The 20841-nt window shown below is 54.3% G+C and overlaps 2 protein-coding genes across 2 annotated transcripts in view; one reads left to right on the forward strand and one right to left on the reverse strand.

Moving 5' to 3' along the window:
* Nucleotides 1-460: 460 nt before the first annotated feature.
* Nucleotides 461-16797, reverse strand: ARHGEF40 (Rho guanine nucleotide exchange factor 40). Its single transcript, XM_088797091.1, has 23 exons — nucleotides 16578-16797; nucleotides 15399-15596; nucleotides 13537-14782; nucleotides 13223-13390; nucleotides 12970-13090; nucleotides 12281-12377; nucleotides 12098-12178; nucleotides 11850-11966; nucleotides 10101-10196; nucleotides 9905-10020; nucleotides 9402-9528; nucleotides 7577-7699; nucleotides 7331-7474; nucleotides 6226-6836; nucleotides 5862-6096; nucleotides 5414-5500; nucleotides 4613-4828; nucleotides 3729-3899; nucleotides 2747-2924; nucleotides 1925-2029; nucleotides 1553-1696; nucleotides 917-1047; nucleotides 461-522 (listed from the first exon to the last, which is right to left on the reverse strand). Exons 1-23 carry the CDS (start codon nucleotides 16659-16661, stop codon nucleotides 466-468), a joined length of 4653 nt encoding a protein of 1550 aa, XP_088653217.1. The 5' UTR covers nucleotides 16662-16797; the 3' UTR covers nucleotides 461-465.
* Nucleotides 16798-16953: 156 nt separating this feature from the next.
* Nucleotides 16954-20841, forward strand: part of RNASE13 (ribonuclease A family member 13 (inactive)) — a 32139-nt gene continuing 28251 nt past the window's right edge. The window contains exon 1 of the mRNA XM_074328009.2: nucleotides 16954-17760. The gene's annotated coding sequence lies outside the window, so the exon portion shown is untranslated. The remainder of the gene's footprint in view (nucleotides 17761-20841) is intronic.

Below are 20841 nucleotides of genomic sequence, written 5' to 3' on the forward strand. Positions count from 1 at the left end.
CCAGCTCTCTGGGGAGGCCTGATATGGGGGGGGGGGGTGCCCTGGGAGTTATGCAGTGGCCCAAGATGGGGAAGGACTGGACCAGGAGTAATTTCCCCGCCTCCAGGGTATAAAAGCAAGCAAGTATGGCCATTCTGGTTCCTGAAGGAAGGCGCCCAGCTGGGGAGAGCTATAGAGATAGCGTTAGCAGGGGAACACGCTGGTCCTTTGACCTCTGTCCAGGAAGCAGAGGGAAGGAAGTCAATGTTCTTCCAGGCCTTCACTATGTCCCACTGCCATCCCAGCCCAAAATGTGCTGAGAGGAGGGGCTGTAGCCAAGTTCTGGATTTTCTCTAGAAGTCAGGAAAGAAGAGGGAGATGGGTTGGGAGAGGCTGACTCCCAAGCAGCTGGGGGGAGGAAGGATGGTACATGCAAGAGGGAAGGAGTGTTGGATGTGGTAAAAAGGAGGTACTGACTCACCCAGGTCACAGAGGTGTTGTGGGGTCACTCAAGGCTCGACCATGACTCTTAGGGGAGAGAAACTGCAGTGAATTAAAAGGATAAGAAATGACCTCTTCTATCCCTGTCTCTCCCTTTCTCTCCCCCCCAAGCCTGTGAGTTCACCTCTTTCCTCCCGTTTGTGAATTTGCTGATTTAATCCAAGTACAAACCAGGCTGTTGGCATTTTCCCCTTTCCATCCACTCCTGCACTATGCTCCTTATTAAGGATTCCTTTTCACTTCTGACCTAATGCCTCTCAGCCAGGCCTGGGTGAGAGGAGAAAGGCAGACTGGACAATATATCCAACTTGGAGCCTTGCTGGGAGCACAGGCTTACTGTTTCCTCTTGCCCTCCCATGGGTTGAAAGATAAGAAGAGCCCACCCAGAAAGTGGCTGAAGAGGTCACCCATACCAAACCCTAGTGAAGGGACTTACCTGCTGGGATAGCCCTAAGATCCCTCCACTGGCCAGAATGGGAGTGCTGCTCCCAGGATGGGGGGGTTGCAGGCTGGGGCTGTTTCTTGGTCCTGGGGACACATCTCCAGAAGAGTCAAGTGATTCCGGGGCTGGAGGGGAAGCTAGGGTGAGAGCAGGGTATAGAACCCTTCAAGATTACCTTAAGCAACCAAGCTGCTCCAATCCATCAGGGAAGAAAAAGCTCCATAGCAACAGGAAGCTGTGAGTCACCATAGCAATCCACTTGCAAGAGAACCCCCCTACCAAGAGGCAGGAAATGTCAGCAGCATCATTAGAGCAACCAGGGAAGAAGCAACAGGAAACTATAAGGATTGCCGTGGTGAACCAGGAGGGTACAACAGGAAGCTGAGGCAGTTTCCATAGAAACCCAAGGAGAGCTAGAGAGAGAAGTACAGAGGAAGTGCTTAGCAACAGGCTGCTGTAAGCATTACCCTAGCAACCAGATGGAAGGCTCTTTTAGCAATTGGGAAGCTGTACATAGTTGTCATGGCAACTGGGCTACTTGGCTAGATAAAGGAATTGCTCAGCAGCAAGCATCCTGAACATGACATAATGACCCAGCCGCTGGGAGCCACCCTTTGAGAGGTGCCTCACCCAGGGAAATTTGCTTGACGTCCAGATCCCAGGCCTCCTCCTCGACGCGGGCAGGCAGGGAGCAGGCTCCCGGTGAGAGGCCGGGAAGGGAGGGGCCGGCATGCTCAAAGGATGACACGGCCACGGAGGCCCGTGTTCGGGCGGCTGCAGAGAGTGGGGGGTGGGGGAGGGGTGGGGTGCTGGTGTGGGAAAGCCCTCCTGGCTCCCTGAAAAGACCCTCAGTTTCTTAGAGGGTCTCCCAGTTGGTCCCACAATTTCTGGTAAGACATATCCACTCATTACCCTTCCTCACTTTCTACCACGCCTCCCCACTGTGCCCTCATGTCAAGGTCTTGACTTCTGGGGGCGACCCCCCAGCACTGTGGACCTCACCTCTTCCAGTGAGCAGGGCACTCAGCGTCCGTTCTCCAAGGGCTTTGATGTCCAGAAAGGGTTTATTCCCGATGCCCATGGAGACCATCTGCTGCACTCGGAGCTCTAGGGAACAGAGACCCTGTTACCAATCTCCTTTGCCAGTTCTCTGCTCTAGTCCTAGCATGGTCTTGGTCCACTCTTCCTTTTGCTCCTTCCCAACTCTCATTCCTCTGGTATCTTGTTACTCTTCCTGTTGACTGCCATGACATGGATGGATGGTGGTCCTCGACTTCCTCCTCAGACATCTGTCTCTTCTGTATGTTGTTGCATCCTGCCCATTTACCATTCCAGCTGCCCAACTTCTAATACTCATGTTCTTCCCTTTATCTTGGGTATGAAGAGCAAAACTCACTTTTACATACCTTTACAATTTATCAAACGTTTCCATATATATCACCTTATTTAATTCTCCCTATCACACTAAGATGTAGATATTACTTTCTATTTTTTCAAGTGAGTGGAATGAGGTTCAGAGAATTCAAAACAAAACTGGCAAAACACAAACAATTAGTCCAGGTCACACAGCAAGTAAGTTCTGGAACCCAGGTCCAGCGAGCACTTTCTCAGTCTCCTGCCCAGCCACGTGCTCTTGCTTCCCTGAAATAGATTTCGCTTTCCTTTCGGTATACCTTAGACTAATTTCTCTCTCTCAAATCATATCTTGAATCTTCTCATAAGTCATTCTTCTTCATCCTACACCCTGTTTTCCCAAGTGGTCTCCATACTCTCCAGCTAACCTCCTGCCATAACCTTGACCCCACCCCTGGTTCTGCCTTGTACCCTTGTTGTGGGCTGCCTGTCTCCACAACAGCTGGGCGATAGAACTTGTCCACTTCAGTTTGATCTCTGGTGAGGCTGCCTGTAGAGTGTATGCCTCCCGTGCACGGCGCCGCCGAAACCACAGCTCAAAGCAGAGCCCGCTGTCCCCGATGTTTTCTGTTAACCCCATGTCAGCAGTCTGAGAAAGAGCAGAGGAGAGTGGGTGAGGATGGAGTGAGTCCTGGTTAGATGGTACCACATGGAAAAGCATTACACTTAGCCTTGCATCTGTTAGATGTTCAGTAAATGGTTGCTCAACACCTACCATGGGCCAAGTGCTCTACATTAGTCTCCTTAGCAACCATAATTTACAGAAGGGGAATGCCCAGAGACATGAAGCAACTTGCCCAAGGGCTAATCATAGCTTATTAGAGAAAGAAAGTTCAAACCTATGTCCGCTATTCCAAACCTAGGCTTTTTTCTTTATATTGTAATACCCCCTGAAGACCTAGAACTAGTGTAGGGGGACAAAGTCTAGAAACCCTTAGAATCATGCCACACAGCTTAATCTAGGACCATAGGTCGCTACTGATGTTTGTCTGGATACCAGGGCTGTTTCCCTAAAGCAGAGCCTCCCTCTTGGCTTCTTCAGTTCCATCAAGTTACATATACAGTGTCCTTTTTCCTTGTCCCCCAGGGACCACCCATGACTCAAAAGGCATGTGTGTTCTTAGTGGGAAGGGTCCTGCTCCCTTCTGGCTTGGAATACCTCATGAATCTCCTGCATGAATGATAAGGAAAACCTCAAGGAATAGACCTATGACAGGGACTTCTATCACCCCAACACCCTAACTGATGGTTGGTTACAGGCGAAAGCCTGTTCGAGATTATGCAGATTCTGAACATGGGTTGGGGTTGAATTTTCAGAACATCTTGAGTTCTCAAGAAGAGCATGACTTCCTGTCCTGTTCCCCACTACCCCTCCTTCCTGCAGGTGTTGTACCTTAAAGGCCTGCTTGTAAACAAAAGTCTCCGACCCCCCCTCAGAGCCCTTGAGTTTGCTGAACAGGAGGAGATGCTCAAAGAGGAAGACATGGCGAAGGCACTTCTTTCTGCCACAGATGACGGTGAAGGGGTCCCGGTGCAGAAGCTGTCCCTGTTCCTTCAGATCTGTCTGGAGAAAGGAAAAAAAAAGTCATTGGTCCTGGAGCCCTTTGTGTATATTTTATGGGGAGTAAAAATGGGATTTATAGGGCAAGGGCCTAATGACTCATTCTAAAGGCAGAATCAGGAAATCAGGGAAGCCCTTGGCCTAGAATCCACCAACTGGTCACCCTGCACAGCGTACCTGGCCTAGCAGCACAGCCTGTCTCTCAAGACGGAAAGCATATTGCATAGTAAGGCTCACAGCCTCCCGTGAGAAGCCTTTGAATGGTGGGGATGAAAGCATCATTTTGCCCCAGGAAGAGAATCAAGAAAGAATTGATGGAGAAAGTGGTCTATCCCAGAGGAGGTAGGTTTCCAACCTGTTCTGGAACCTCAGGGCTGGAAAGAGACTAGGTAGAGAAGAATAAGGTATGTGTTGAGTGTTGAGATGCAGGAGGAAGTGCAGGGTAGATTGAGAAAGATAAGAATCAAGAAGAATAGGAAAGCACAGGCAGATATAGAATCATGGGATGATGGGCAGGACATAGCTTCTTTATTTATAGACGAGTAAACGGAGGCCCACTGAAGTTCAGTGTCTTCACTATGGCCATCCAGCTGGTTAGAAATTACAGCCTGGAGCCCTCTGACCATGAGTCTAGTTCTCTCATCACCAGCCCACTCTGCTTCTGAGGCCACAGGACTAGGTAATTTGAGCTGTAGTGACTGGAGCTTTGGCCTCACCTCGCAGCCACGCACTGCCTCCACGGCCAACAGGTCTCTGCCACGGGTCTCTTGTTCCCGGAGCAGCTGCACGGCAGCCCCAAGGGCCTGGCGCTCAGAACTCAGTTCAGGCCCAGCTTCCCTTAAGAGCTCCTCCAGGAGCCGCGCATACCGAGCCAGCTGCTCCAGGGGCTGCTGCAGGGCCCGGGGCAGGTGAGGGCCACCCTCTGTGGAGCCCTAGAATGGGGAGGAGACAGACAGGGATGAGGGGAGGGGCTGGAGCTGGTGGAGGCTGAGGTCGGCGGGGAGGGTGAGTGGTACTCCAGGCTTTTGGGGGTAGATGAAGCAAAGAAAACCTTCCCCTAGAAAGAAAGCAGATAGGGGGGCTGCAGGAGATTCAGTCATCCTCTATATCTTGCTGGGAAATAAAGAAGGAATACAAATAATCCCTTATAGCCTCTGGCTTTTAACTTTTGAAAAGTTCACATGTTTTGTTGTGAGGTCTTTTGATCCTCAGAGCACTCTGTGAATTAGATATAGTAAATATTGCCCCCATTTACCAATGTAGAATTGGGCTCAGAGGAACCAAGAGTCTTGCCTAGTCCCTCAGGTGGACTGGATAAGAACCCAGTCTCACCTGCCTCCCAGTCCAGTGCCTGTCCCACCCTCAGCAATTCTGGGAGGTTATTGGTAGGTGACATTCCTGGGCACATCCAGAAAAGCTCCCCATCCCCCCTCCCATCCCTGTGAGATTTTGAGGTTGGGTGGGTTTTACACCTTCCTGGCTCCTCCCTTTCTTATGAAGGTTGGAGAAAGGGTTACCTTGGTCAGGGGGCCGAGTGCAGCCAGGCCATTCTCCAGTTTGTGTCGGTGCTTCACATACTGGGCGTAAAGGCTGAACTGGTCCCCCTGTGCCGGAAGAGAAAAATGCCATCCCTGCAGACAAGCCCTTCCCTTTGCTCCTCTACGTTCTCACTGCAGCCCAAAGGAGAGGCAGGCCACCAGGGGGCACTCAGTCTGCCTAGGGAATGACAGCTCCTGGCTCCGGTGGAGACAGTGAAGGCCAGGCAGCCCTGGAGACAGGGACACAGAGGCTGAGTAGGTCCAGAGGAGCCCAGGGAATAGCACTAGGCCCCAGAATCTTAGACCATACATTTGGGTGGGGTGGGTGTGGGGGTGGGGGGACAGATACTGAGAAGGAGGACCAAGTAGGTGGGGCTGAAACATTCGAAGGGGGAAGACCTGGAATAAGTTTTAGAGTCTCACTCACATGGCGAAGGAAGCAGGCCCCAATGCGCAGGGGGTGGGTGGTGCAACCTTGAAGCTCCCGCAGAAAGTGTGTCCGATGGAAGCTTCGAAGCCTCTCCCGGACACTTAGGGCGGTGGCCCAGGTGCCCCGCAGTTCAGGAGTCAGCTCAGACCCAGGGGGTGGCACTGGCTCACTCAAAGTGGCCACATACTCCTGCTCACAGGCAATCAGTTCAGACACCAGACGCTGCTGGGCACTGCAGGTACAAGCAGTAGCAGAGGAGGCTGGGGCGTGAGAGGGAGCCACCACCCCCAACAATATCCTATGCTTTTCCTGCTGGGCAGTTGGGCCTGCCTCTTGGGCACCAGTTAGGCTGGGCTCTCACCTGATGCTTCTCTTGCGCTCCATCCGGGGGGTGCCTACTCCCCAGGGCCCATCTGGACCCCCGGCCCGGCCCAACAGCACATGTTCCCGGGGTGAGCACGTCCTGTCTACCACCTCGGTACTGGTGACCTCCAGGCCTCGGATGAGCACGGTCCTAGGTGGCCTGCCCTCTGCTTCTGGAGCCAGTTCAGGGCCCTCCTCCTCATAGTCTTCCCCACAGGGGGCCAGGGAGCAGTGGGATGGGGCTGCCCGTGGCCCAGGGCTGCTGGGGAGCAGCAGGGAGCTGAGGCTGGGGGAAGGGCTATGAGGGCCCCGCTGGGCCCCTCCGCTGCTGGCACTGTCTGCCCGTCGTCGCCGGTGGCCCCGCGGACTGGCCTCCTCTCCCAGCTGTTGCTGAATCCTCCTCTCCAGCTCTTGGCAGCGGGCCCGGCAGCGGCCCCATTCTCGCAGGGCTGCTGGGCTGCCCAGGTCCAGGGCCAGGGCCCGCATCTCCTGGAAGGTGCCAGCACTGGGCTCTGGAGCCCGCCGCAGGGCCAGGGCTGCCAGCACGGCCTCCCGACCCGGCCCTGCTCCTGCCAGTCTGGCGGAACCTTCATCCACCCATTCATGTGCCTACAAGGCCAAAGGGGTTGGGAATGGGGAGAGGAAGGAGTGAGATCCAGTGCGGCTCCCACACACTGCCCAGGGACAGCTCCTGTCCTCTTGCCGATGGCTTCTCAATGCCTATTACCTTCCCAGTCCTCTCAGAACACATCCCCTCACTATTCCAGCATCACTGCCTGACCGTGCCCCTCTGAGCTGGTATGGAGACAGCAGCCTAGATGAAAGAATAGCCACCACTTATATAGAATTTCTGAGTGGCAGGCTCTGCATTCAGTGGTTTTTATATATTGCTTATAGAATCCTCACAGCAGCCCTGCGAGGTAGGTGCCTGTGAAGGCACATTCCGGTTTGGTATCTTGTCCCAGATTATTCATCAAGTAGGCGGCAGAACCAATAAAGCCAAAGAGATGGCCTCCTGAGTCCCTGCTTTTAACAAATGCCGGATCAGCCTCTTCAGGCAGAAGAGCACAGTGATGGGCATAGAAAACAGGGCCTGCACACACCTGCTGGAAGAAGCGCTGTAGCCGCAGGGCCCGGTGGAGGCCACTCTCCACCTGCTCCAGCCGCTGTTCAAAGACATCCAAAACCTTCTGGGAGGCACTGTCCTCCTCCAGGTCCAGGGCCTCCCGCGCCTGACCCAGGCGCTCCTAGAGAAGGGAGGCTATGCTCAGACCTGGTCCTCAGCCCCTCTCCATCTCCCCCTCCCTCCCTGCATGTCTCTTCTCACCCACCCTTCTCCCCCTTCTCACCTGAACCTCAGCACTAAAAGCCCGGAATCGGAGCTCTGTCTCCTGCAGGGCAGACAGGGAGTCCCCGGGAGCAGCAAAACTCACCAGCTGCTCCTCCCCTGGGCCTGACAGCCACTGCAGCACCTAGGACAGATGGGGTGAGAGAGCAGGGCTGTGTGGGAGGAGGAGGCCATGCAGAAGAAGGAAAAGGAAAGCTGAGATCCAGCTTCCACCACACCACCCCAATCTGCAGAACCCTGGGCAGACCGTTTCATCTCAGCTGTAAAGTGGGAAGAACAGTGAATGGCGGTAGTTTCCGTAAGGCCAAGTAAGAAAGTGAGTAAGAGATCTTTGCAAAGCACCAGGTGAAGGGGAAGCTGGGCTGGCAGGAAACACCAAGGCAGGTGTGTTAGGGTTCCAGGGCTCAGCATGGAGGTGACACAGATAAAACTGGTGTGAGCCTGAGGCAGGATGAGGGGATGAGGCTCCAAAGGAGGGCCAGGGGAAATTTCACATGACCAAACCCAGTGATGGGTGGGCGGGGGACCGAGGGACCAGGCTTGGAGAGATGGCCCAAGAGGTGTGTGTGTGCGTGCACGTGCGTGTGTACAGCTCTAGTTGCCTATTATGGGCTCTAGGGACTCATGTTGGTTCTGGGATAATTGACCAAAAAGGAATGGTAACTTTTAACTCTGAACAAAGGCTGGAAGCTGGGTGAGACAGCCTGAGGATGAGAAGGCAGAATGTTCCTAATAACCAGGGCCAACAAGGAACACTTCTGTCGTCCTTTGTTGAATTCATTCGGTCATCCGAACACCCCTGTAAGTGTTATTATCCCAGTTCTACAGATGAGGACTTGGAAACTCGAACACGCTTCAAGACTTGTCCAACATCTCACTCCTAGCAGAACTAGAACTCAAACTGAGCACTTCAGACTCCAAATCCTATATGCTAACGGTTTTTAAACGGTGGGGGGAAACAGCTAATAATCACGCAAGCCAACAAACAGTAGGAGATACAACCTGTTGGATACTGGCATGGAGAAGGCCAATATGAAGAAATCCCAGGAAACAGAGAGTTCTGCCGCCACCACCCCCACCCTGGCTATTGACATTAGTCCTGAGATGACCCTTCCCTGATACCCACATGCAGGTCTATGAGGTGTTCACTCACCATGCTTGGGGCTAAAGAGAAACAATCAGACTTCAAAGCCCCCTCTACCCCACATGGTAGGGTGGAGAGCAAATCCCTGTGGGAGTCTTAACCTCAGAAGAGAAGAATCAAGGTTCAGAGAAGCCAGCCTTATCCCTGAATCTTCCCCACAGATGCCTTGGTTCCAAGGCATTTGGGGCTTTCATTTCATTGCGCTCTCCTTCCAAGGCGGAGGGAGGTAGGGTCCAGACTCAGGTTTGGGAGATGACATTGTATAAGGAATTGAGGGAGCACGGGTGGCAGTGCAGCGAAAAGGCTGGTATCAATAGACGTTTATTATTATCATTATTATTTTTTTTATTTTTACGTTTATTATTTTTAAGCTAAGGAGGTAGGCACTTCAGAGTCAATCAGCTCTTCCCAGAATCCCCTGGGATACCAGAGCATCTCTCACAATCTCTAAGGATCCCTGATCAAACAAACAGTGGGGAGGGGAGGATCTGGCTTCTCTTTGTGGGGCCTAAGATGCTATCTGCCTCTTGTTGAATCTCACACTGACCATGACCAACCTCCAGCGAAGGTGAGGACAGAGGGAGAGCCAGTCAACCAAGCCAGGTTAGGAGAACATCATCAACTAGAAGTATCAGTGGAAAAGGGGTTGCCGAGTCAGAGGGGTCTGGGGGTCCTGGCTCACCTGCTGGAGTCGGCACAGGCGTTGCCGCTGCTCCTGCTGTTGCACGTGCAGGTTGGAGAGGCGCACGAGCTGATGAATGGCTTCATCCACCTCCTGGTACAGCGTAGCTGGGCCTGGGCCCTCAAGCCTGGGGAAGGAGGGGGGAAGAATGAACCATTGCGTTGTCAAGCACCCCCTCTTCAACCCTTGCATCCCAACAGGAGTGGTGGCACAGCCTTGTGGGTCAGAGTATGGCCCTGGATTTGCATCCTGACTCTTCCATGTACTGACTAACCTTGGCCAAGACATTTAACATTTCTGACCCCCCAAATCCCCATTTGTAATTGTAACTAGCATGTAAGGACCTTTGGAGGGTTATGAGGTAATAAGTGGAAAAGCATGACATCTTGTCCAGATACACGCTCAGTAAGAATGCTCTGGCAGTTAAGATTTATTGGCAGCCCTCGATGTGTCTCCACCTGCTACGTCCACCTGCCCCTGCCCACCATATTCATCCCTCGTACTTGCTGCTGTGCGTAGAACGCAGCCTCATCAGGATGGCTCCCCCGTCCCTCTGCAGCTCTGTCAGCCGGGGATCTGCCAGCACCTTCTGCAGGGGCTCAGGCATTCCTACCGCCTCCTGGGAGCAGGGAGCAGTTAACAGTTGGGGTCCCACCAGAGTCCACACCCCATGCCCTTTCATCCCATTTCATTTCATACCTCTCCTTCTGGCTCTGCTGCCCCTTCCAGCTCCGCAATGGCTTGCCGTACAGAGCCCAGCACACCTCGGCACAGGTGGCACAGCCTTGCCACCTCCTGAAACATGCACACGGGAATGGAGTCCAGGGATAGAGTTTAGGATAAGGAGCCCAAGCCCTGGGGTAGAAGTGGGGCGGCCACAGAGACTTTAATAGAGGCAATGCTGGGTTCAATTCCTGATGCTGTTGCTTACTAATTGGATGACCTTGGGTGGGTCCAGAAATGTCTTTGAGCCTCAGTTTCCTCAACTGTAAAGTCAGGACAGGACACATAGGATCAGGCAGCCCGATGGCTCAGTTGGTTAGAGCCGAATTCTTTCTTTTTTTTTTTTTAAAGATTTTATTGGGGAAGGGGAACAGGACTTTATTGGGGGAACAGTGTGTACTTCCAGGACTTTTTTCCAAGTCAAGTTGTTGTCCTTTCAGTCTTAGTTGTGTCGGGTGCAGCTCAGCTCCAGGTCCAGTTGCCGTTTTCTATTTGCAGGGGGCAGAGCCCACCATCCCTTGCGGGAGTTGAACTGGCAACCTTGTGGTTGAGAGCCCACTGGCCCATGTGGGAATCAAACCGGCAGCCTTCGGAGTTAGGAGCATGGAGCTCTAACCGCCTGAGCCACCCAGCCGGCCCCAGAGCCGAATTCTTAACAATAGGGTTGCTGGTTTGATTCCCACATGGGCCAGTGAGCTGCGCCCTCCACAACTAGACTGAAGACAATGAGCTGCCAGAGGGGCGGCCGGATGGCTCAGTTGGTTAGAGCGCAAGTTCTCAACAACAAGGTTGCCAGTTCAATTCCTGCATGGGATGGTGGGCTGCGCCCCCTGCAACTAAAGATTGACAACGTTGACTGGACTTGGAGCTGAGCTGTGCCCTCCACAACTAGATTGAAAGAACAACGACTTGCAGCTGATGGGCCCTGGAAAAACACACTGTTCCCCAATAAAAATAAAATAAAATAAAATAAAATAAAATAAAATAAAATAAAATAAAATAAAATAAAAATAAGATACACAGGATCTTGTGAGGTTTAAAGAGACGCTGCTACATATAAGTACCTAGCATGGGCCTAGCGTTGTGCAGTTTAGTAAACATGAGTCTCCTTTCTTGTCTACACTATTCAGATCCACGTCCCACGACACAGCTTAATGACCATGTTACAGACCCCCTTTAATACTCGGCTCAGATCATGTTTACACCTCTTCGTGAATACTCACAGTACTTAAATTCATAGAATCAGAGATTTTATCCTAATTGCTACACTTTGCAGGTGAGGAGCCTGAGGCCAGGATGTTGGTGCAGTGAGCAGGTACAGAAAGGCTCCATCTCCAGAACTGAGGTACAGTAACTCATCCAAGGTCACATGGAACCAGAACCAGTCTTCCAGATTCTCAGCTCTTTCCAGGACCGTAGTGACACTATTTTGTACTTTTCTCTAGTTGTTTCTGACTTATCTCCCACCAAAAATCATATGCAGCGTAATGTCATGTTAAAAATTTATTTAACATATTCCTCCCATCTCTTCAGTAACCCATGCGTGGTATGTACACAAATTTTTCTCATGGTTTGTGAGCCATAAATATTTGTTGAGTTGAATGGATGGGAAACCAGTTTTACCCAACCCCTTGGTCATATCAGAGATCTGCCTTCTCCCTTAGAATGTCCTCAGGTGCGTCAGTGCTGGCTCTCAGTGTCCCGAATGGGGGAGGTGAAGCTTACCTGGTGTGTGTTGACCCAGTGGCTGGGAGAGGGCTCCCTGTGACCTCCCAAGTCCCATTGCAGCTCCTCCGGCTTGGCCACTCTTTTCAGATCATTCTCTGACAGCAGCTCAGCACCCTGAAGTCATATGAAGGCTGTGGCTTTCTCGCCTGGGCACCCAGGGGTTCAGGGACCACCCTGGGGCTCCAGCCAGCTTCTTTTCCTCTCTCCACTACTGAGGGGGACAAGGTGGGAGTGAGGGCTCAAACCTGAAATCCATGGAGCTCAGTGGGAGGGTCATCATGACTGAGAAGCAGCAGCCGCTGAACAAGGGGAGGGTCTCCCGAGTCCTATAGGAGGGCAGAACCCTAAACTGTGGGCAACTGGGTGGCCTGGGATGGCCTCTGGGGAAGAGTTAGGATGAGAAGTACCTGTCTCAAGGGGTTGATTACCTGAAGTTGACTCAGGACAGGAATGAGAGCTGGAGGCAGGGGAGGTGCCTTGCGAAGGTCTAGCAGGACAGACAGCCCCAGTATCTGTAGGTCAGGCCTGTGGGGGCAGGAAGAGCCAGGGAGGCAGTGTGTGTGTGTGTGTGTGTGTGTGTGTGTGTGTTCAGAAACAGTGGCACAGGGTCTGGCTTTAGTGTTACTAGTTCTTGGGAGAAGTTAGTTCCTGGTACATTTGGGAGGCAATGGTCAAAGGGCCAGAGCCTGGGAGGTGTGTCCCAGAGCCAATGACATAGCAATCAGGACTCTATACTCATGGCTATGGGGCATAGGATCAGGGTCTAGAACATTAGGAATCCTGTGCTCTGGAAAGTATAGATTCAACACCAGCATGTAACATGGTCCCTAATAGGTTCTTGGTGCTCAATAGTTGCTGAATGAGTGAATCAATGTCCTGATAATCTAGCTAGTGTCTCAGGATACTGAAAGTCGGCAGTGTTGATTTTTGAGAATCAGTGTAGATATCTTGGACATTAGGGGTGAGGCAAGTCAGAAGTTAATGACTTGAAAACCTGAGTGTTGAAGAAGTAGGTGTCCTAGAGTTCAGGAGATCAGTGTCCTGAAAAGAGAGAGGGTCAAAGTCCTCATGACCCAGGAGGTTAGTGGCCTGGGTGTGAGCGCTGGGCCTCGGTTACCTGAGCAGTGAGTGGAGGTAATGAAGAGCAGAGCTCAGCATGTCTCGGGAGGGTGAGGGCTCCTCAGGAGAGCACGGTGGGGTAATGGTCAGCAGAGCTCGCCCGCTCTGGTCCACCCCTCCTGAGGACACAAAGTGGCAAGGCTGTCCTGGCTGGGGCAGGACATCACAGCCACCCTGCCTCCCTCTGCAGCCCACCCCAACTGCTTCTCTTTCTTTAACTCCTTTCCCTTCAATCACTGATGCCCACTGACCAGTCAGGATGAGGAATCCAGATGCCATCAAGTCCCAAGCTATGTCAGGGTCATCAGAGATGGAGACAGGAGGGGCCTCTTCTGAGATGCTGTCCATTCTCACCTCCTGCACAGTCTCCAAGGGTGGTGTTGGGGGATCAGGGAGGAGTCCTTCGGGATCTGTGGATCCTGCACAGACACAGGTAGAGCTAGGGGCCTGAAGTGACGCTGGGTATGGCTGTTCTGCTCCCAGCCTCATCTCTGCTCCTCCTCTAGCCCTCTTTCTGAGGCGTAACCTACGCAGACCCTTGCCCCACTGGTCTGTGTCATCTCACCTGCCATGCACACCAGTCTTGGATCCTCCTGCTCACTCTCTCTGGCCTTCTCTTCTATAGGCTCACAGGCTTCGGGGGGCCGAGACTCTTCTTCATCTGCTTGTTTGACTTCTTCTTTTGGCTCAGATTCTGGCTTCCCCGAGCCTTCATGTTCTTCCTTAACCAGGTTGCCTCCTGGAAGCTTGCGCTCATTTGGTGAGGGCAGACTGATGAGGACTCCCTGTTGGCTGGTCTCTTCCTTGTCTCCAGGGCTCAGCGGGACACTGTCCCCTCCTCGGCTAAGAGCCCCTTTGCTTGCAGCTCGCTTCTTTCTCCTGTTTCCTTTGCCTGTTCTCCGAGGAGTGCCAGGCGGTCCTTCGGCCCCCTGGCTTGCTCCTCCCACAACCTCCCCTGTCCTCAGGGGGCAAGATTCAGAGGCTTCCCCCAGAGCCTCTGCTGGGGGATCAGATGCCTCCAGAACTGCTGCCTCTGGGAGGGCCTCAGCTCCTGGGGGAGACCCAGGGGAGGCTCCACTGCTGCTCCCCTCACCAGGTGGACGTGCCCCATCCTGGTCCCGAGGCCCTAGACCCTTCTGGTGCATCCATGCTCGGTGTCTCCGGTGCCGGCCCTTCCCTCCAGCACCCTTGCGGGTGGGTACCGTCCGGGTCCTGGAGAGGCCCGAGGAGCTCTCAGCATCCACGGGGCTCCCCCTGACAGGTAGTGTCACCTCCAATAGCTCCACATACTCGCCTTCAGGTCCTTCGGCAGGGGCATTGTGCCCATCGCCAGGACTCCTGGTACCCAAGGCCTCCTCAGGAAGTGGAGGGCTGGGGAGCCCTGGGGGTCCGGAGGGAAGTTCTGGGGGCAGCGTGCTTGGCCGATGTCCTACCATGAGGCCTTCTTTGTGCACAAATCGGGGGCAGATGAGTTCAGCCCAGGGCAGCCGCTGAATCCCAGAGGGCGCAGAGAGTAGGCAGGTGCTGAGGCGACCTGTAGGCCGGTCCTTATTGATACCTTGTAGCCACTCAGGTGTGAACAGATAGGCACAGGCCTCACTGGGCACAGGCAGCTCCTGAACACGCCCACCTCCTGGGGCCAGGCACTTAAGTACTAGGCGGGGTGCTTGGGCTGCTGAGGGCACCACTTGCAGGTAGAAGTCCCCTGGGCGCAGCAGCTGCCAGGGCAAGGCTGCTAGCTGCACCACCACTTGCTCGTGTAAGCAGAGGGGCCAGCCCTCATGGAAGAAGAGAAAACCGCTGTACTGGGCCTGGGGAGAGAAATGGGAGGCTGTGCTCAGGCCTCTGCTAATGAAACCAACAGGAGGGGGCAGTTAAAATGGGACCATCATAGGCAGGAGTGGCCTTATGCCTGGTGGGTTATAACTCCAGGAGAGCAGGAGGGGATATCTTGGGGTGCTTATGTGACAGAGGAAGGGCTCGGGAGGTCTGTTTTCTGGTGGTAGGAAGCTAGTTCCATGTGTAGGAGGATAAGAACTGAGTCATTACAAAGACATGGTCAGCGGATGCCATTGTCTTGGAGGAGTCAAAACTCTTTGGAGGTCTTTATATCTGTAGAAGTAAAGGATCTCTGTTGAGCGACATCTGGAGGAGTTAGTATCTTGAGAAATACACATGAGGAAAAATATGTCTGGAATTAGGTCTGAAGGGTCAGAGTCTTTGGGAATTGATGTTTCTTAGGGGGTCAATATTTGGTGGAGATGAGTTTTTGCATGTGTGCTAGTATCTGAGGGGCAGTGCCTCTGGGAGGGAATCAGTATGGGGAGGTGGCGTCTCTAGGCGGGGGTAAATTAGTTGGCCTCACTAGCCTCTGGAGTGAGGCAGAGAATCTTAGGGGAGCTAGAACCGGGATGCACAGACACTCACACAGGCTTCCTGCTGGACCTTGGCAAGCAGGTGCTTGGCGGGCACCAGGAAGTCCAGAGTGTACCTCAGCGCATCCTCCCGGTAAGTCCTCTCCACCACCTGGAACACCTGGCCCAACAGTGTGGGTGCTGTCGCCTCGAAGGGTGGGTACAGGGCAGCAAGTGTGCTCTGCACACAGTCCTCCACTGGCTCGGGCTCCTGGGAGAGATAAGACCAGGCTGCAGATCTGTAGAGATCACCCAAGCATGGCTCCTTGGGACCCACTGTGTGCAGAGAGGGAACTCAGGAAAGGGTGGCTGAATAACCCCAGGATGGGAGTAGGGCTGGGCCAGTCAGAATCCACAGGCCTCGCAGTGCACTCTATGCAAGAGCTCTGAGACCTTGGCTTTGGAGATCCAGAGAATTTGCTGTGAATGTCTCTGATCAGGGCTGTCCCTGATTCTTGTGAATCAGGGCAATTGCATAGGCTCCCCCCCCCCCCCCCAGAGAAGTGACAGGCTCCTGGGCCATCAAGTGACTTACTGATGGCTAAGAGCTCTGGAGGGTGGGGGGCTTTTACACAGACATTCTGCAAGCCCCTCCTCACAGGGCCTACCATCCGGAGACCCCCATCTTAAGTGGCTGTGACACCACCCGTGAACAATCACGTGCTAGAGATGGTCAAGTGGAGGGCTGTTTGTCTTGAGTCTTTCTAGCACCCCTCTCCACTCTCCCAGAGTGGCTGTGAAGCAATCACCCACTCCCAGAGCATGTGGGATTGGGTTACAAAGAACTGGGTGGGGACAGTTGAAAGAGGAAAAAGTCACAAAAGAAACATGTGGGGAAGGGAAGAGCAGGCCTTGGTGGTTTGTACTGGAGCTGAAATCTTTTGATTCCAGCAGGACTTCTCTGCCAGCCTCCACCTGGAGCCACAGTTTCAAAAAGACTCAGCCCTGCTTCTTCCAGACTAGCCTCCCTAAGTGAAATCAATGGGTTATCTTTCTCCATACCACAGGCTAAACAACCACCCCTCAGGCTATTCCTTTGTAAACTTATTTCTCTTTCAAGATGTCTTTAAGTTCCTTTTATCAGATTTCTTTGCTGTAAATGGGCAAGGGGATGTTCACTGCAGATCTTTTTCTAGTTCTTTACCTACCCCCCACCCAGCCTGGCCTTTTCCCTGAAGACAAAACTGCATACCATTTTACTTTGAGTCCCTTCAGCCAGAGTTGTCTGCCAGTCCCGACCATGAGAAGCTAGGGTAGCCACTCCAAAGAGGGACATTCAGCGCGCCACACAAAGACCCGGCCCCAAGGTGTGTGGGCGAGCAGACAGAACCCCCCTGTGTTCCGGAGACCCGGCCAGAGCAGTGAGCGTGGGTGGGGGTAGGGTGGAGATAGGCGGGGGTAGGCAGAGTGGGGCGACTGCTCCGAGTCCAAGAGGGGGGAGCTAGAGCTGGAGCAGCGAGGCAGCTGCAACCCATTAGGGGCGGTGAGCTCATGGCTGAGCGTGAGTCTCAGCCACAGGAAACGACAGCAGTAGGAGGGGAGGAGGGGTCTGGGGTGGGAGGCGGCGGGCAGGAGCACAGAGACAGGGCCTCCAGCCGGCGGGGACCAAAGAGAAGACCAGAGAGACTGAGTCAGCTCTCCCTGGCCCAGTTCCTCTTTCTTCTTGCTCCAACCTCCCTGCCAGGGGGTGCCCTTTCTTCTGTGGAGGAGCAGCCCCGGTACTACTCCTACCCCTCCTCCACTCCCCGCGGGGAGCGCCCCCAGGCAGGGCCTCTCCCTCTCCTCCACTCTCTGCAGTGAGCGCCCCCTAGGCGGTGTCCTCCCCACCCCACCCCCCGCAGTGGGCGCTCCCTGGCAGTGCCTACTCCTGCAGTGATTCTTCAGAGAGTACTTCTGGAGTGAAAGTTCGCAGTATATGCCCTCCTGCTCCCTGTGCCCTGAGTTGCGGCAGCGAGGGTTCCCTATCCCCTGGAGGGTGCACCCGCCAGGGCTTCTCTGCAGCGGGAATATTCTGAGACGGCTTCTGTTCTCTGCGGCGTGAGCTCCGGGGCATTCCCTGTCTCCCCCACCGACCCCCATCTCTTGTCTGCTCTGGCAGCGTCACGCCCCCTGGCATTGTGGGCCCCCCTCCCCAGTCTGTCTACTATCCTGAGGCAGCTTCTCTTCTCCGCGGGAATTTCCCTCTTTGGCCTTGTCCCTGGCCCCATCCCAGCCCCAGCTGTGGCTGGTCCCCCAGGGCCGGATGGGTGGGTCCGGCTCACCGGGCTGGGGACTGGGATGGAAAATGGTGGTTCCAGGCAGGTCAATTCTCATGACCCGAGGCCAGATCCCATCCAAGGCTGCTGCAACACCCAACCCGCAGGGGTCTCCCTCGGGTAAGGAGCTGGGACCGGGAGGGGGAGGGAAGATCCTGCAAAGGAAGGCACAGGTCAGGATAGAGGAGGGCGAGGGGAGGTGTATGGATTAGGGGAGAGACCAAACGGAGGATGGGGGAAGGGGCGGAGAAGAGGAAGAAGAAAGAAAGGGTAAGGGCAATACCCTGTGGGGACAGAGCCAGACAGTGGGGCAGACAGATCAAAGAAAAGAAAGGGGGGATGGGAAGGAGGAGAGTCCCAGGAGCTCCCAACAGTCGAAAGCAGGAGCGGGACGCACCAAGCTGGGGACTTGCGGCCCAAAGCGGGCTGCGCGAAGGCGGAGAGGACACCGGGGTTGCGACGCGGGACTCACCATGGCTCCGCGCGGGGTCGCGTCCGACGCTCGGGCGGGCGGGGCCGGGTGCGCCGCCGCCTCCCTCCCGCCGCTCGCGTCTCGCCGAGTCTGGCTAGGGGACAGCTCCGGCCGCGGCAGCGGCTCGGCCCGCTTGGGCTCCCAGGCCGCGGGGCCCCGCCAGGGAGGGCCGAGACGGCCGCCCCTCCCCACCCCGCCCTTCAGTGCCCGCCTCCGCCTCGGCGCCGGACCCCCTGCCGGGACTCCCCCTGTCGGGACTCCCTCTCCCGCGCGAAGCCTCTCCGCCGCTCCCCCGACGCCCTCAGCCGATCTGCCCAGCTCTCCAGCAACCCTCTTCCTCCCCCAACCCGCCCTCGAGTGGGTAGCTGAGACCCTGACCCTCGGAGGCCCGCCCCGCTGTGGATGCCCTTCTTTTCCCGCCACCGCTTCGCTCCCTGCGGGGACTGTTTAGTCCTCGAAAGAGATACGCCAGAGGCTGGGGCGTCGGTGAATTCCCTGGGCTGCCCAGTCTAGGACTGGAGTCGTTTGGCGCCCGGAAGCCTCCCGTCTCTAACTCGCCTGGGAACCTCTTCTCCCTTCGGTTGCCAGATTTAGGCAGAACCTGGGGCTCAGAAAGAGACCCCTCCCCCGCCCCAGGTCCCTGCCCGCCTCGGGTGGAGCGGAGGGCAGGGCAATGGGGATTCCTCCCACCCTCCAGGGGCTTGCTGGTCCTCTTTCCTCTCGGTTCTCCTCTGGCCTCTAGCATTCGGCCTCTAGCATTCGGGCTCTGACAATGGCCTCCTCTGTGCGGCCTGGGGAGGGCGGGGGCGGGGGGGAGGATTAGGAAGCTTTGAAGGCTTGGGGTGGGCATCGTGGCTGAAGGGGGGCAGGGTTCCTGGATCGGGATCCTCCTGTTAGGGTGTGCACTGCCGCGAACATTTTCTGAGTTCCTTGGTCGCTGTCCTATCCCCTCCGCATCCCACATCTCTCCTCTTTTCAGCTAGCGGAGGGAAGGCACCAGAACCCCAGTCAGACTCCATGATTTGACACTGGATGCCAGACCCTCCTTGTGGGGTAGTGATAGTCTCCCAGAGCCACTAGGGCTCATGGCGGTGGGGATGGCCAACTGGCACACTAGACAAAGGGGAGGGGGTAGGCTAGTTAAGAAAGTTGTAACTTCCCACCCTCCCGCACTTCTGGATGGTAAGTGAAGGCCCGGCGAGACACCCCCCACCCCACCCCGCCCTCATCCCCAGGGCTGGGGGAGGCGTAGACATAGCAGGGAGATGCCTTGTTCCTTCTCTGATGGGCACCGCGAAGCCCAGCGTGGACAGGCGGGGGTGGGTGCAGGGTCGGGGTGTGGTGGGGTAGGTAGTGCTTCCAAAGGGTGGGCGTTTGAGAGGAGATCAGTAAGCCAAATAGTCCCCAGAGAGGGCCGTGAAGGCAAGTGTCATTGCGACTGAGGGGTGACGTTTGGATGCAGCTCCTATGAGACTAGAAGGCCAGAGCTTCTAGGCAGTCGTTGGAACGGCGAGGGAGGAGGGCGTAGCGTAGGTGGGTGGGCTCTTCTCTCACCTCCTCAGAACGCTAACTCCACCCTTTCTCCACTCCGCGGGGGCTGGAAAAGAGGAGAAAGAAAATGTTTTATGGAGGCAAGATCTCTCTGCTCTTTAGCATCAAAAGAATAATCTAGGGCAGCAAGCCCTAGTGACCATTTTCCCAGCAGAGTTAGAGGCAGGGAGCTCGAGCTCTTTTCTATCAATGGGTTATGGAGCCCTGAGTCACGGGAGACTCTCCAGCTTCCTTAGGATTAGTGCCCTGGAACTGGGAGAGTGAGATTTTGCTACCCCCTGGTGTCCACTCTGTAAATGCTGCCCAGTAGCTGGTTACAGAGGTCAGCACTTAGGAAACTTCCTTAGAGGATATACAGTTAACCCTTGAACAACAAATGGCCCAACGCTGCTGGCACAGTCGAAAATCCATATATAACTTTTGACGCCCCCAAAACTTAAGTTGTCTCTATGTATCTGTGGGGGGTGGGAATTGGTTCCAGGAAGCCCCACCAATATCAAAATTCATGGATGCTCAAGCCCCCTATATAAAATGGCAGAACAATGCATACAGTCAGCCCTCCACATCTGCAGACTCCCAATTGGGGATGGAAAACAGTACAGGTATTTATTGAAAAAATCCCGAGTATAAGTGGACATGGGCAGTTCAAACCGCTGTTGCTCAAGAGTCAACTGTATTATGAACCTTATTCACTTGTTTCAAATCCAGCTCACCCATTCCCAGTGTTGAGGGAGAATGAACCTTCCCTTACATTCCTTATACTCAAGCAAATTGGGAAACAGTTGGTAGAGTCTAAGGTTCCCACAATTAGAAAGTGTAATATAAATTAAGATGGCTGTGGGAGTCCATGAATTTCTGGAAAAAAAGGAGTGGATGATTGTTTTACATGGAAAAAGGAGAGCCATTGAAAGTTTTTGAACTTGTAGTGTGAGAGAGATTAGATGTAGGGTCTGGGATCCAGTTACTCCTTTCCAGGAGTTGTTTTCATCTGTGCTAAATTAAAAAGGTTTATTTTATTAAGTAAGGTGACATATACTGTGCTTATAGTGGTTAAATACCACTTTCTCCAAGAATGTGGGCTCTTACCTAAGAGAGAGCAAGAGAGAGAGAGCAGTACGTGTTTGTGTGTACAATAGAGTATGTGTTAATGTATGTTTTTGGCACATGTTGAAGGGGAA

The sequence above is a fragment of the Rhinolophus sinicus genome, chromosome 3 (genome assembly GCF_057876585.1).
Source record: "Rhinolophus sinicus isolate RSI-liver-muscle chromosome 3, RSI-T2T, whole genome shotgun sequence".
Taxonomy (NCBI): domain Eukaryota; kingdom Metazoa; phylum Chordata; class Mammalia; order Chiroptera; family Rhinolophidae; genus Rhinolophus; species Rhinolophus sinicus.